At 39.5% G+C, this 15118-nt stretch overlaps 1 protein-coding gene across 2 annotated transcripts; it reads left to right on the top strand.

Annotated features, from left to right (window-relative positions):
- The first annotated feature begins 944 nt into the window (after positions 1 to 944).
- On the top strand, positions 945 to 14912 carry sybu (syntabulin (syntaxin-interacting)). Of its 2 annotated transcripts, XM_035530834.1 has the most exons (8): positions 945 to 1365; positions 6269 to 6327; positions 6476 to 6656; positions 6947 to 7147; positions 8088 to 8163; positions 8513 to 8662; positions 12889 to 13044; positions 13134 to 14912. In XM_035530834.1, exons 2-8 carry the CDS (start codon positions 6304 to 6306, stop codon positions 14293 to 14295), a joined length of 1950 nt encoding a protein of 649 aa, XP_035386727.1. In that variant the 5' UTR covers positions 945 to 1365; positions 6269 to 6303; the 3' UTR covers positions 14296 to 14912. The 2 variants fall into 2 exon arrangements, with proteins under 2 accessions (XP_035386727.1, XP_035386728.1); XM_035530835.1 differs by lacking the exon at positions 8513 to 8662.
- The last annotated feature ends 206 nt before the right edge of the window (positions 14913 to 15118 follow it).

Raw genomic sequence — 15118 nt, 5'->3', positions numbered from 1 at the left:
GTTTTCTTGCAGTAGGCCTAAATACCTACTCTAACTGCTCTTCGAATAAGAACGTAATAAATAAAATACAAAGCTTGTGAGCTAAGGCATCTTTGTTTGTTGAAAAAGTATTCTCTTTTTTTGTCTGTCTTTAAATGGATTTCATATTTGATACAGACTGGCATGCTTTGATATGTCTGTAAAACGTTAACCAAGTTTTTACATTTAAATTAAAAAAAAAAAATTAAAAAAAACGTTTTTCAATAATAACAACAATCACACAATACGCTGGTTGTTGTTGGGTTTGGCTTGATTTGATCCCTTGTTAAATTAAATTACAATAGTCCTTTTTTCAACACCAGCGAGGAAGCTGAAATTTCCATGAACACGTCTGTGGGTATTCTGGAAAGTGGCAGGATAACATGACTGATAGCTACATGTGCAAAGAACAGAAACCAAAAGAACATCGTGTGCTCTTTTGTAAACTAACCCTGCTTAGTAGGCTACAGTTCTCTGTGTGCTGTGTCTCCCTCTGTCTGTCATTCTTGTTTCGCCCAACACCCCTAGCACCCAAAGGTTCATCATTTTTACTGGTGGTTTTCTACCAGCAGAGGGTAGTGTTTATCTTTATTTTGGTGTATAAATGTGTACACTGGACTCTTATTATTAAAATCCGTTACAAGGACTTTAAAAATGTAACACAACCCCAGTTTTCTAACAATTACCCAGTTTTCTAGTAGTATTTTATACACTATCCGCATTATATGTAGTTTAAAATGACCCTTAATTAATAAGTTGTAAATCAGCACAGCACAGCAAAATAACCAAATCTAAAATAGTTTGTTTTACGCATTTGCTTAACAGCCAAGTAACTCGTTTTGTGCGCGTAGGCCATTGCCAGTCTAGCAAATGCCTAATATAAACGCTCAGGCATTGACTCCATTCGACGCATTGTCTCTCGCGATTCAGCACCATGGAGAGCCGACGCCACGGTCAGCCGCGACCTATTCTCATCGTTCTAATTTTATATTAGCGACGTCTCTACATAGACTGCGCATAAACCCAAGATGTAACAGGAGCCTTTCTGAAATCGGTAACCTACTGGTGAAGTAGGAGTTAACGCTTGCTGTATTACATAACACATTTGGGACATTAGTCATATTTACGTCGGACTAGCGTAGCTGTGAGTCTCGGTCTATTCATGTGCTGTGTGATTTGACCAATAATAGCAAAAGTGACCATCCCGTTGACCAATGTAAGAAATGTAAGAGACAACACGGTCAAACTAAAACACGGGAAGAACGCTGGGCGCACATACTGCTGTTCCAAAATCCTCTTTGCATCGTCTCTCTCAAGTCTCACTAGAAGAGACCCGCTTCTCATAAGGCAAGTGTCTTTTACTTACTGCGTCACACCATTTAAGGCTGTTTGAGCCTGAAGAGTATGAATTCAGTATTAGCGCACGCTTTTCTCTTTGAAACTTGGGGTTTGATGTCTTGAAACCGGAAGCAACAGAATGACAACAAAAACAAAAGAAAAGCTCACAGGATATAAAAAGATTGTCATTAAATATCGTATTTTTCATATTTTCTGAGTTATTCACCACATTGTGTGTAATTTCGGCTTGGTGGTAAACAGTTTTAGGTAGGTCAGCTTTGAAGATTCAGCACCAACGGTCGTGGATAGCATACGTTTCAATGCCAAGAGACAGTAATTAAATTCTAATCAAAATGTCAACATTGTTACAGTATTCGAAGACTGAATTTCCTAAACATTTCTACATGAATGTCAACAAACCCCCTTTTCTTGTTGTATTGTTGGGTGTGCTAAACCCACTCATAATAAAGAGGCATTTAAAGGTCGATTTTACAAATGTGCTTGTGTTAATCAGCAATCGAAGCCTAAAGTAAACACTGGACGGATGAACACTGAATGTTTGTAAAGGCACTCGACATTCTCGTATCCGTAGGGGAATAGTTACCAAATAACCCAAGAGCCTATAATCCGTTATTGTTGCGTTATATCTTTTGAATGAACAAAGTCTTCTAAATGAAAAAAAAAACAACAAAAAAAACCCCCACTATGCTTGTTGATTCTTAGTTCCTTCGTTATTCGGTTTGTTTGTTCTAAGTGGAGAAATGTGCATTAAATTCGATTGTTACCTTGCGATCAACTCTTTGAAATACAAAAGTGAAAGTGTTTGTACGCAAGTCTTTGTATGTACTGTATACAGAGCCATGAGTCATAGGGGGGAAAAAGTGGCCTTTAACTCTTAAGATGTGATTGCACAGCCAAAAAGTCAAACAATATTGAATCAAACAGCGAAACGCAGGTAAGAGGGAGTGTTCTCTTCAGTCATTGAAGCAAGTCAGTAGCAGTCGTCTATTCGGCTTTGAGTTTGGTTTCTTATCCATGACACGTGACCGATATGTTATAACACAAGGTCTAAAAATAACTGACTTTGATGGACTGGCTGGGATGGATCTCAAGGGGGCGTAGAAGAGGTGCTGCATTCACTGACTGTAATGTTTTTTTTCTCAGCAAATAATCTAAGACAAGATGAGATTCTTCATTCTATTTGTATTCGAGAGATATGGGGGGAATTACAATGTAGGGTTGATTCCTTCATTCACAATGAAGCAAGCAAGTACACCAGCCTTATATAACCCATACTTTTAACCATTGTAGTATTGCTGAGAACCATTAATTATGAACCACAAAATTATGAACACAATCAGACAAATTATACAAGATATTGGTTTGCCTGCTTAAAATCGCATAGCAATATGAGCATGATTCCGCAAATTGACAGAAAGGAGCTTGTATAACCTTCCTATGTTTGTACTAAAGATTATAATAGTTGTGATACCCTTCTGTCACTTAGAGAATTTACATAGTCATCCATCTTTGTAAAATCTGAATGGCAGCAGCCCAGAACAAGATTACAATTAGATAATTGGGGTCATCAAGTCTTCAAAAGTACAATCAGGTGCCACCACAATGCTAATGAGCTATGTCGAAAGAAATCTCTGCTACGAAAACCAAACCAAACCAAATAAACAAACAAAAAATGTAAGTGCCTGGCCTTTGCTGAATGCACTGGGATTATCCTCAGAATCATATTCAGATTAAACAAAATAGATGGATTTGGTGTTAAAATGGGTTTGGTCTAAAAAAGAGGGATTGTTGCACAAAATACCCAAATCCCCTCAGTGTAGTACGGTTTGGACCTTTGGCTGTTTTCCTCCAGTGGCATCTTGGCCTCCTTTAACGTCCAAGAGATTTTGCATTAAAGTCAACATAGAATATATATATTTATCTTGCATATATATATTTTTCTCTATGCACTCCTGTTTCTTTTCCTCAGTTTGGACAGAGCACTCTCCACCATTTCACTACGAGTTATACTGTGTATGACTATGTATGTGACGAATAAACCGAACTTGAACTTGAACTTGAACCCATGAAAAGCTGCAGGCTCTGATATCATACCAGGATTCATACTCCAGGAATGCACGGAAGAGTTGAAGAGCAAAGACAAGTCATAGTATCTGCGTACCTCAAATCCATCATGATCATATCACTGCAGAAGAAATCCCCTGAAACAACACTCAATGACTATCACCTCATAACACTCACTCCTATCATAATGAAGTGCTTTGAAAGATTGGTCAAGGAACACATAACTTCAAGACTACCTGCAATGTTTGATCCGCTCCAGTTTGCATACTGCTCCACAGATGACACCATAACAACAGCACTTCAACTATGCTTGACCCACCTAGAGAACAAGAACAGCCAAGTATGGATGCTCTTCACTGACTTCAGCTCTGCCTTCAATACAGTCATCCCCAAACCCTTGTTGAAGAAACGAAGCTCATTAGGCATCAATACACCACTATGCATCTGGATCCTGGATTTCCTCACTGACAGAACTCAGGTAGTACAGATGGGAACTAACACCTCAGGAATCATCAGCATAAGCACAGGTGTCCCACAGGGATATGTCTTGAACCCCTTGCTGTTCCCTCTGCTGACACATAACTGTGAAGCCAAATTCAGCTCAAACAACATAATCAAATTGACACAACAGTGGTGGGCCTCATCAGCAATGACAACGACTCAGCCTACAGAGAGGAAGTAAGCCAGCTCTTCAGCTGGTGAGAAATTAACAACCTTCCATTGAACATAAATAAAACAAAAGAAATGCTTCAGGAAGAGACATGCGGAACATACTCCACTCATAGTCCATGGCAGCACAATATAATTTGGAAACAGCACTAAGCTCCTAGCGGTTCACATCACAAACAACCTGTCTTGGAGCACCAGTATCACTTCACATGTCAAGAAGGCATAACAACATCACCTTATGTTCAGGATGAAAAGGGCAAACCTCCCATCTCCCATTCTCTCATCCTTCTACTGAGGCACTATAGAGAGCAGCTTAACCAGCAGCATCTCTGTCTGGTCTGTCTGGCATGGCAACTGCTCATTCGTAGACCAGAAGTACCCCCAGAGAGCAGTAAAGACAGCAGAGAGAATCACCAGAAACTCACAGATGTCCCTGAAGGATTCTTACCTGTCACACTGTCATGACAGAGCCACCAATATAGTCAAAGGCCCTGCCCACTCTGCCAACAGACTGGCAAATGCTTCTGTACTAAAGAAGAGCTTCCACCATACTAAACAAGAGCTTCTACCCAAAAGCCATTAGAATTCGAAATTCCCTTAAATAAGAAACACTTAACTCACTGACTAACCATAAACAGAATAAAAAACATACACACAAACAGTACTACTGCTGGGCCTGTGCAATATCACCACAACTGTGAATATGTGAATATGTGAATTACTGTGAATAATGTGCAAATGCACTGTGTATAAATACTGCAACTGTGTAGAAATCCCTCCAACAGAATGCAATATATATTTAAATAGAATACACATACACTTATACTCCAGTATTCAGTATCTGTATTCCTCAGACATCAGCATCTATATTTATAAAGCGTACAATATATGTTTAGATTTTCTCTGTACTACTGTTCCCTAGATCCCTTATTTTATTTCATCATAGTATAAGAGAAAGTATGTTGGTGGCACTGTTAGTCGACTACTGCATTGTCCATGTGCACTTGTCTAGGTCCTTGTCTTACATCTTATGCTATGTTTAATGCTATCGTAATGCACAGTGGAGCCCACAAAACCCAGTTTTATTTGGCTGTGTGATCCAGGTACACTGTGAATGACAATAAAGTTCACTTTGACTTTAGCTGCCTCAGCCAAGAATGTAAAACTGGGTTGTGGTGGGATCTTTTAGCAGGACAACGATCAAAGTCATCTCCAGACCGAGGCCCAGCACTAAAAATAGAGATTCAGTATGGAGTAATAATTTCAGATGTCTTACTGTGTGTTATCCTAGGTGTCACTTATTATAGGAAACCAAACCTGGCAAAGGAAGGTCACACAGAGTATTAAATTAAATGGTGTCAAATTAAATGGAGACATTTTTCTAAATAAAAAATTATTTTGAACATTTTTTTTTTTCTGAGATGTGGTATCGCAGTACATTTATAAAATGTTTTTATATTGCTGAGCATATAAATAAATAAACAATAAAGGGAAATATATCTAACATTGTGCCACAGTAAAATATACTAAACTGCATCAATCTTGTGTAGAGCTTTATTGTATGGTATTGTTATTGTTTTGATGTACTAACTTGCAGAATGTCTGAATAAAGACACGCACAGCAGTATGCTTCAGATACAACTGTAAGCTGTACTACGTTTCAGCTAAGGCCAAAACCCCAGAATGCCACTGAGGGAAAGTGAATGGGAGAAACCATTCCATCTCTCTTAATGGAGTGACAGGAACAAACATGATAATTATCACTAATAAAGCTATTGAACCATATGGAGAAAACTAAAATTAAATGGAGGAGAATATTCACTCTTGTAAGTAAAGGAAAGGTCTAAACGAACATTTCAAATTCATCGGCCAGTTTCAAAATTTAAGTAACTATGTTTAAAAGCTTGAAAACTTTTGATTACATGCTTACATGACAACTGAAGACACTGAAATCTAAGGTTCTGGCTGCTAACAAGATAAAAGGTCAGATGTTATCAGCCACAGCCAAAATGTAACCAGTTATGTTGAATTCCTGTGAAGTGTTTGGTGCCTGTACAGTACCATTAGCGTAACAGATTTCATGCTGTGGGGTTGTTGGTTAAGGAGTTTACCACATTCTGATGCACAAGCACTTAACCTATTCTTTCCTCCCTGGCAGACCTACTGAGACCGTAAGTGTTTTCTGACTCAAGTATGGGACCATTCCAGGAATACGAGGTACTTTCCCATTTTATTCACCACAATGAATACAAAGAGATTGTCCAGTTGTCTACCCATGAGCTACGGTTGCTGTTACACATATGCAACTTTAAAACAGAGTAATTAGAAGCCTCAGTAAGGTTTGAAACCTTAGCATCCATTACAGGTGAAGAAGGCATCAGGGAAGGGCAGCACTCGCAGTCGCATCCCCCGCCCTGTCCTTCAGCCTTTCAATTCTAAAGGGTCACCAATTTCTGAGCTGCCCTTTTCTGAGGAGGAGAGTAAATGCCATGACATCAGTACAGAACACTCGAAGAGAACTATCAGTCCTAACAGCTTTTCATCAGGTATCATGCTTAAACACAGTATGCAGTTGTGTGTTCATTATGTTTCTTAAAAGATCCCGACCTACTATTTTCATTTAAAAAATAAGCTTAAGCAGCTACAGGAGCTAACAATATGAAGACATCTATAATAATTGCAAAGGAATCTCGAGAGCTCTTGAGAGCATCATTGTTCAGCATAAAAATAGATGGAAAAAAGAAGAGATGTGTCATATGTCAGGAAGAGCATTATGCTATAACCTTTGCTACAGTAGTTGCAGGCATTGTTTACTGGTGCCTCTGTGGGCTTCTAGATGACACTGGATGCCCAAGCAGTCAGTGTGCATCCCCAGTCAAGATGGCCTCTGGCTGGGAGAACAGCCCTGAAGGTTCACCCCCAGCAAGGGATCGCAAGGCTAAGGTCAAGAGGGTCCGAGTTAGTATGATGGCTGAGTGGACTCCCCCCACACAGAAGCATAAGAGAGAGCAGCAGCATCACTCTGCATCGCACAGAGGTGAGAGAAAATAACAGCTGAGTGAGAGCAGATTTCATCACTGGACACTTTCATGCAATAAGAACGTGGCAGGCTTGGTGAAGGCTTTTCATTTTTGTAGCTGTAACTAAGAAAAATTCATAAACTATCTTGATAATCTATCACAGTACAGTATGTTTTTAAAGGTTTTGATCATTGTGCTTTGTCCATAACAGGAAAGTGCAAATGTGAAAACCAGTGTGCTTCTCCAAATTCTCACTGCTGAATGGATTTTTAAATAACTGAGCATTTGTAAGAGATTGATTTGCAGTAACATTTCCTATAGCAGACATAAACTTTAATGTCCATGAAATCATCCTTATATATATGATTCCCCTAAAAATATAGACAAAAATATGTAAAAGTCCAACAAAATGATGTTTTCTTTTAAAATCTAACTGTCCTCCACCATGCATTATTACCTCGTAAATTATTTCTTTAATGTGAAACCACTTTTGTTTGTACCAAGACAAAATTTGTAGACATGGAGAGGCAGGTGTTGCTTTCTTAATTATTTTTCCTCAGGGAGTGTGGTGATTGGTGTGTCAGTTGGAAATCAGATGGCCAATCAATGTAATTAGAAGCAGTTAACTTGTCTCATTGGCTGAATGAGCCAACCAACAGTTAAACAGTTGACTTTGCCCACAACACTAAGGAACTGCTTGTTTTAGCACTTGTTTGGTTATTTTGTCACAAGTTTAAGGTGTGTTTGTTATTATGGTTTTGTCCAAAGGAAAGAGTTATTTCTCAGGTATGTATGTAAATGAGCTCATTCACACAGAAAAATCTTTTTTATAATATATTCTTATGATGAGATATATATCAATATGGAATTTTCCTATGGTGGAAACTGACACATTTTATTAGCTTTTTAGAGATCCTGTAGCTCCTGAAGGGTAATGTGCCAGCTCTTATGCCTTAGGAAGTGAGGCAGACTTCAAGACCCATGAGATTCTGGCCAACAGCTCCACCGTGAAGAAGAGTTGCTCGGCCCGCAGGTAAGACCCTTTAGAAGGTTAAGCTATTTATTACTTGTTGATGTGTGGTGTATGTCCTATTGAAAGTTTCCTTCAGTTCTTGTTTTCTTCTGCTTCCCTGTTCTCTGAAGTGGGCCATCATGAAACTGCTATCAGCCTTCTGTGAATTAATACATGCAAAACATGACCTAATACGTGACCTTATTAGTTATAAATTAATGTGACCAAATTAAGTGTTTGCAATTTTATTCAATGACTGGCTTAGAATAATGATACTGAATGCTCCTACATTTTCAAAGGACCAATTCTATGATCATAGTAACTTAAGAGGCATTAAGCACTACTTCTCTTTATGTTCTCTGCTCTGTAGTCATGTGCCCCACATCAGGAAGCAGCCTGTGTTTAAGCCTCCAGGAAGCTCCATTGCCCCACGCACAGCAGAACTATATACTCCCTACAGGACACCCCCCAAAACTCCCTTGTGTTCAACCATCAGCAGCAACTCTAGCCCCACCAGCAGGTATGAGACAGGGCCACATAGGCTGCCCATGGTTGAGAAATGGGAACAAGTGTAGAGTAATTTTCATTGAGTGTAGCTCAGGCTCTGTGCCAAGACACTGCTTTATTTATTTATTTTTTTCCCCAAATTTACATAAAAGACTGGATTACATTAGTCATGGTTGGACTCTGCTTTGCATTGATGATGTCTGCCCTCATTGTGCCCACATTACTGCAGACTGTTGATGTGAGATTGTAGAGGTTTATTCATTTTGTTCGAGAGTGTGGGCCGGTGTATATTTATTTTATGTACTTGGTGAAAAATGTCTCCTTTTAATTAATTATTTTGCTGATGATTTTAGGCTGTTTCCCTGCATGAAAGGAGCATCTGTGTCTGTCTCCAAAAATAAAGGGTGAATATTCCAGGATGAATATTGAATACCATGACAGTGTAGCACCAGGCATTTTTTCTTTTGCCTTATTTGATCGATTTGTTTTTGGTTTTTTTAATCAGTGATCATGATGTCATTGAGCATATATGATGTACATCTGGGGGATTATTTTGCACTGGCTTTATGCACATTCCTATTGTGGTGATTGGTGCTACCTCACTGGGTGTCTACAGCATCCTTGTTTATTTTTCTTCTACCATGCTATTTTTGGCTGTGATGCAAAACCAATTTCAAAGCTCCATCAGCAGCTTGCCAGTTATATTGTGCTCCTGTCCCAGCATTGCTGTCAATCAACATGGGCCCTGCTCTACATTTTAAAAGCTTATTCAAATAAAATCTATATTTATTTATATAGCGCTTTATACAACAGATGTTGTCACAAAGCAGCTTTACAAATGTCCAAGTCCAAGCCCCCAGTGAGCAAGCTAGGGGTGACAGTGGTAAGCAAAAACTCCCTAGAGCAGGAGGAAGAAACCTTGAGAGGAACCAAGACTCAAAGGTGGGGCACATCCTCCTCTGGCCAACAACGGTCACCACAATAATAACAATTCTAAGAGAAAAAATAAATGACTAATAATAAAATGAAAAAATAAGCAATTAATGTATAGACGTCTAGAAAATTGGACCTAGTCCCGATCGTGTGCATGTGTCCAAAATGCATCCTGCATTAGAAGGTCCATTAAGGGCAATGAAGTATTTGGCTAGGGTGGAGGTGTGGTGGGCTACAGCAGGAGACATCATGGGTGTGTTGGCAGTAGACATGGCCGCTGAGAGGGGTTGAGGCTCAGTAATGGGACATCAGAGGTAGATTTACCTCAGCACAAAGAGAGACTAGCTTATTAGGCATGTCCAGGTATGAGGGTGTGTAAATTGGGGAACCATAATGTGCAAAGATGGACTCTGGCAGATCTAGCTATGGCAGCACAGCTAAAAGGACAAAGCCAGAAGAAAGCACAGGCATAAGGGCACCCTGGGACAGCAGCACTCCACTGCTCTCAGTCAACAACCCTGAATGACGAGAGGTAAAGTGGCCGCATCGTAACATTCCAGTTTACCATAACTCGGTGCCCATGGACCCCCAAATCTACACCTTTACTTAAGATGGGGAAGTAGTTAATAAAATGCCTGACTGTACAGATCTGGTTTCAGCCTAGCCTTAAATAGTGAGACTGTGAGTCCTGAACATTTACAGGAAGGTTATTCTATAGTGTGGGAGCTTTATAGGAAAAGGCTCTGCCTCTTGCAGTAGATTTTCTTATTGTTGGTACTAGTAAAGAGCCTGCACCTTTTGATCTAAGCAGCCATGTGGATCGTAATGCACAAAGAGTTCTCTAATGTACTGTGGGAAAAGACCATTCGGTGCTTAGAAGGTTATTAGAAGTATTTTATAATCAATAAGAAATTTTACTGGGAGCCAATGTAAAGTAGCTAAGAGGATTGATGTGATCAAATTTTCTAGTTCTAGTTAGAACTCTGGCTGCTGCATTTTGAACTAGCTAGAGCTTGTTTAGGCACTTAATGGTACAGCCAGATAGTGAGGCATTATGTATTCCAATCTTGAAGTAATAAATGCTTGGACCATCTTTTCTGCATCGTGTGAGGAGAGCATGTTCCTAAGGTGAAGAAAGGCAGTCCTAGAAATATTATTTACATGAGCTTCGAATGAGAGACTGGGATCCAAAATGACTAACAATTAAAGATGTTGGAGAGCTGTAACTGGGAAACCATTGAGGGTCATTGAGTGAGTAATTGGAGAGTGAGGACCTAGCTATCTCTGAGCCCAATTATAAGCACCTCTTTCTTTTTTTTTTTTTTTTTTTTTTTTGTCAGGATTAAGTGCGAGAAGGTTCCTCAACATCCAGTGTCTGAGGTCCTTTATGCATCTGTCAATAACACTAAGATGAAATGTCCTCTGGTTTGGCTGAGAAATGTACCTGAGTATCATCAGCATAGTAGTTTAATGTCATCATATATGTATTATATATAAGGAAAAAAAGCAAAGGCCCCAGAACACATCCTTGTGGGACACCATCACTAAAACTAGATAAGATTTAAACCAGGAAATGGCTATTTCCCTAATCCCAACAACATTTGAGTCTAAAATGTGATGTGTGCTGTTGAATGCAAAGAGCAAAGAGACATGACCCTGGTCAGAAACCAACAACAGGTCATTAACTACTTTAATTGGTTCGGTTTCTGTAGTGTGATTAGGCTTAAACCCTGACTAAATGACTTCATGTATTTTGGTTCAGATTTGGATACGAGCTCAGCTGCTGAGCTGCAGCTTTTTGTAGGATCTTGGAAATAAAAGGAAGGTTTGAGATGGGTTGAGGTTAGGGTTTTGTTTTGGGTTTTTTTTTTATTTATTTTTTTTTATATGTGGTCTGATTACTGATAATTTTGAATGATTTAGGATCATAGCCAAGGTTCAAAGAGGAGTTTATTAAACTTCATAAAGGTTCAATTACTTCAGGTAGGATTTCCTTAAGAAAATGGGTGGTCAGTGAATCTAGTAAGCAAGTGGAGGTTTTGAGTGTGAGATCAGAGATGTAAGTTCTGGCTCTTGGATAGGTGTAAAGGATTCTAGAGTCATTTTTGGCTTGGTCGTTCTGATGTCCAAGTGCCCAATGTCATGTTAATACTCTTAATATTATCTCTAATGTGCTTACTTTTCTCATTAAAGGAATTCATGAACTCATTACTACTGTGTGATGTCATCTGAGCAATGGTGTCAGTTTTATTCCTAGTTAGATGTGCAATTGTACTAAAAAGAAATCTAGGATCATTTGTTATTTTCTGTTAGGGTAGAAGGAGAAGCTGTTTGAGCAGTAATAAGTGCTTTTCTATACTTGAGAAGGCTCTCCTACCATGCAAGCTGGAAGACTACAAGCTTAGTGTGGTGCCATTTACGTTCTGTTTTCGAGTGTTTTGCTTTAAATTGTGAATGTGATCATTACACCAAGGTACTAAAATATAAATATAAATATATATATATATATATATATATATATAATATCAATGAGTGGGCAGCGGAATACTGATCCTAAGCATTCAGTTATTTGATCAAATTCCATGGAGTTTGAGGGTATCCTAGTCACAAAGGTCTGGGAGATTCACAATAAATTTAGGTGCAGTGGCTGACATGATCATGCATCTGGTACGATGGTGAGGCGAGGTTACTATACTGTGGCTCATATGTAGTTTAAATGAAATTAGGGAATGGTCTGAGATGACATTCGACTGGGGTTGTATAACCATGTCTACACTGTATGTCCGTGCCAGGTCATGCATATGTCCAACAGAGTGTGTGGGTTCTCTTTTATACACTGGGTGAAACCAATTGATTCTAATATAGAACTAAAGGCTGATCTCGGAGGGTCTTGGGCACTGTCAAAGTGAATAGTACAAAGAGGCATTATTATTGGTGGTTTTAATATAGTGACTCGACTAGAGGGGAAATCTGCAAATTCATTAATAAATTGAGTAGGGTCCTGATGGCCTGTAGATGCCATTAGTGGAAGAGGCTGGGTGGGCTTCTTATTGCTGGCTACATCATTTATGCTGGTAAAAATAATTTATTCAGCCCTATTTTCTCCTGTTGTATCCACTCAAATGTCCTTTGAGAACAAAAGGCCCAAACTGATTCCCCCTCAAGCAAGATGCACTCTGGATATTATTTATTGTTTTTCTTCCAGATTTCCCAGCAAAGTTGTCATTTCAATTGCTTTCACCTCTGCATTATCCACATAGCATTATGAAAAATTATGCATTTCGACTTGACCTGAATTTGTTACAGAAGAACTACTTCTGGGTGTTACCGATCATGCGGAGACAATCATGGCATCAATCCCCCCAACCCAGAGCAATACCTAACCCCTCTACAACAAAAAGAAGTCACCATTCGGCACCTGAAGACTAAACTTAAGGAGTCTGAGCAAACGCTTCATGCCCGGTAAGCATGTTTTCCTGTTTCTTGCACACCATTTCCATTGAGTACAAAGGCTAATAAAGGGAATGGTGTGAATGTTCCTCATCTTCCAGTGACTCTGAAATCCAAGAATTGAATTCCCAGCTGGGACGGATGCGTGAGGACTGGATTGAGGAGGAATGCCATCGTGTGGAAGCACAGCTGGCTCTCAAGGAGGCACGCAAAGAGATAAAACAGCTACGACAAGTTGTAGAGACCATGAAGAACAGTCTGATGGAGAAGGACAAGGGCATCCAAAAGTATTTCATTGATATCAACATCCAGAACAGGAAATTGGAGTCCTTGCTGCATAGCATGGAGCTAGCCCAAAGTGGTGCCAGTTTGCATGATGAGCCCACTCTTGACTTCATTGCTCACTCTCCTGAAAGGCCCCATGCAGACAAACTGGAGGAGGAGCTTCAGGTGGATGATGAGGTGCTGGAAGAGATGGTTGACAGTGGGCTGCCAGTAAATGATGAGATGGCAAACCAAATGGACAACCTGGAACAGGCCCTATTGTCCACAGTAGTCGACTCTGGCCAAGACTGCAGTACCAAGCTCATGAACCAGCCAAAACAATCTACCATTGTACAGGGTGCCTCAAAGGACACAGAGAAGAGCACAAAAGATGAAATCTCTAGAGAGGCATCTGCTGAAGAGCAACATGAGGAGAAGGCAGTGCAGACTGAGGAGGTCTTATCTAGCCCTGACCTCCAGGCCCTGCTCTTGCAGCTGCTAAAGTTCCAGAACAATGGGCTCTCCAGCCTGATGACCCCTTCTACCAAAATCCTCCAGAGGTTACCCAAAGCACAGAAAACCAACATGCCCCAAGAAAAAACAGTTTTTCCAGTCCCCAGCTCAGAAAATGGGGTTGGCCAAATTCTGAATGATTCAACTCCAGACAAGTTGGTGATTTCTCAAGACCCAGGTGGTTCAAATCAAAGTTACTTGAAGGCTGAAATGGATCCAGTGTTCATGGAAGAGCTAGACTTTGATGCAAAGGATGCTTCCAGCAGTGCTAATATGGCTGTGGTGGCGAAAAACCACTGGAGCAACAATTTCTTGGTTGATTTGGTTGCTGTAGCAGCACCTGTTCTTCCCACTGTGGCCTGGCTGTACTCACAGCATGGTGTTGTTGGTGGGGCACCAGTCTACAATATTGTGGCATTGATTCGTGGGTGTTGCATTATGGGATTGCACTCTCTTCGTCATGTCACACATGGGCCTCACATGTAATGGTCCTTCACATATGTAATAAACACTTAGACATTAAAGTACTTTGGTTTTGTACACTTTATATATATTTTTTCTTTTAGTTCCCACACCTGCTTTGCACCGTGTATATTTGCCATACTTTTTGGGCAAAATGGTAAACTTGAAGGAATTTGTTTTTGTTTTTGTTGTAAGTTTGTTGTACTGCTCTTTGCTATGACTTGATCATCTGGGTAGTTGGTCATGTTCCTACTGTATTTATCAAGTTTGTATTCCTGAATAACTAAAAGCCAAAGTTTGGTCAGTATTTGTGTTCAGTGAAGATGGATTTTCCCCTCTTGAGTTATAGCATTTTACGTTTCTCTCAGTGAACTTGCCTAATTGCTAAAGATGGTCATTGCTATAGTACAAATATTATATGCCTGAGCTACATGCAGTATTTGTATCAGATGTCATATTTATTATTAAAGCATGGTAACCCAATTCATGCTTGAAATTTTATTTTTTTAAATTGTGGTAGGAATGGCTTTAGTCTGCTAAGTCATTATTTAAATCATGTGTTGCTTCAGGTAAAGAAAGAAATTAGTGACCTGTGATCTAAAGTAAGCCCTTTCATGTGTGAAATATGGCTGAAAAATAAATTAAAAAAAAGCTTTTGAAATGACTGACATTAGAACTGCTTCATTTATTCTCATTTCACATGAACACCTAAATTTCATGTAGAGGGTATGGAAAGTCAGTTGTATGTGCACCATCAAAGGTAATCTGATACAGGAGTAACACAAATATACCAAATGTTTTGGAGCTCTTGCTTTTGTAAAAGGGGTAAAACTATTATGACATTGTA

This window comes from Electrophorus electricus, chromosome 10, assembly GCF_013358815.1.
Source record: "Electrophorus electricus isolate fEleEle1 chromosome 10, fEleEle1.pri, whole genome shotgun sequence".
NCBI classification, from domain to species: Eukaryota; Metazoa; Chordata; class Actinopteri; order Gymnotiformes; family Gymnotidae; genus Electrophorus; species Electrophorus electricus.
This window is presented reverse-complemented; position numbering and strand designations above follow the sequence as displayed.

Bases quoted from the DNA above. Each gene is read 5' to 3' on its own strand.
- sybu (XM_035530834.1), top strand. From the start codon at position 6,304: ATGGGACCATTCCAGGAATACGAG. The intron at 7,148-8,087 runs GTGAGAGAAAAT...CTTATGCCTTAG, and splicing joins TCACTCTGCATCGCACAGAG to GAAGTGAGGCAGACTTCAAG. The intron at 8,164-8,512 runs GTAAGACCCTTT...TCTGCTCTGTAG, and splicing joins AAGAGTTGCTCGGCCCGCAG to TCATGTGCCCCACATCAGGA.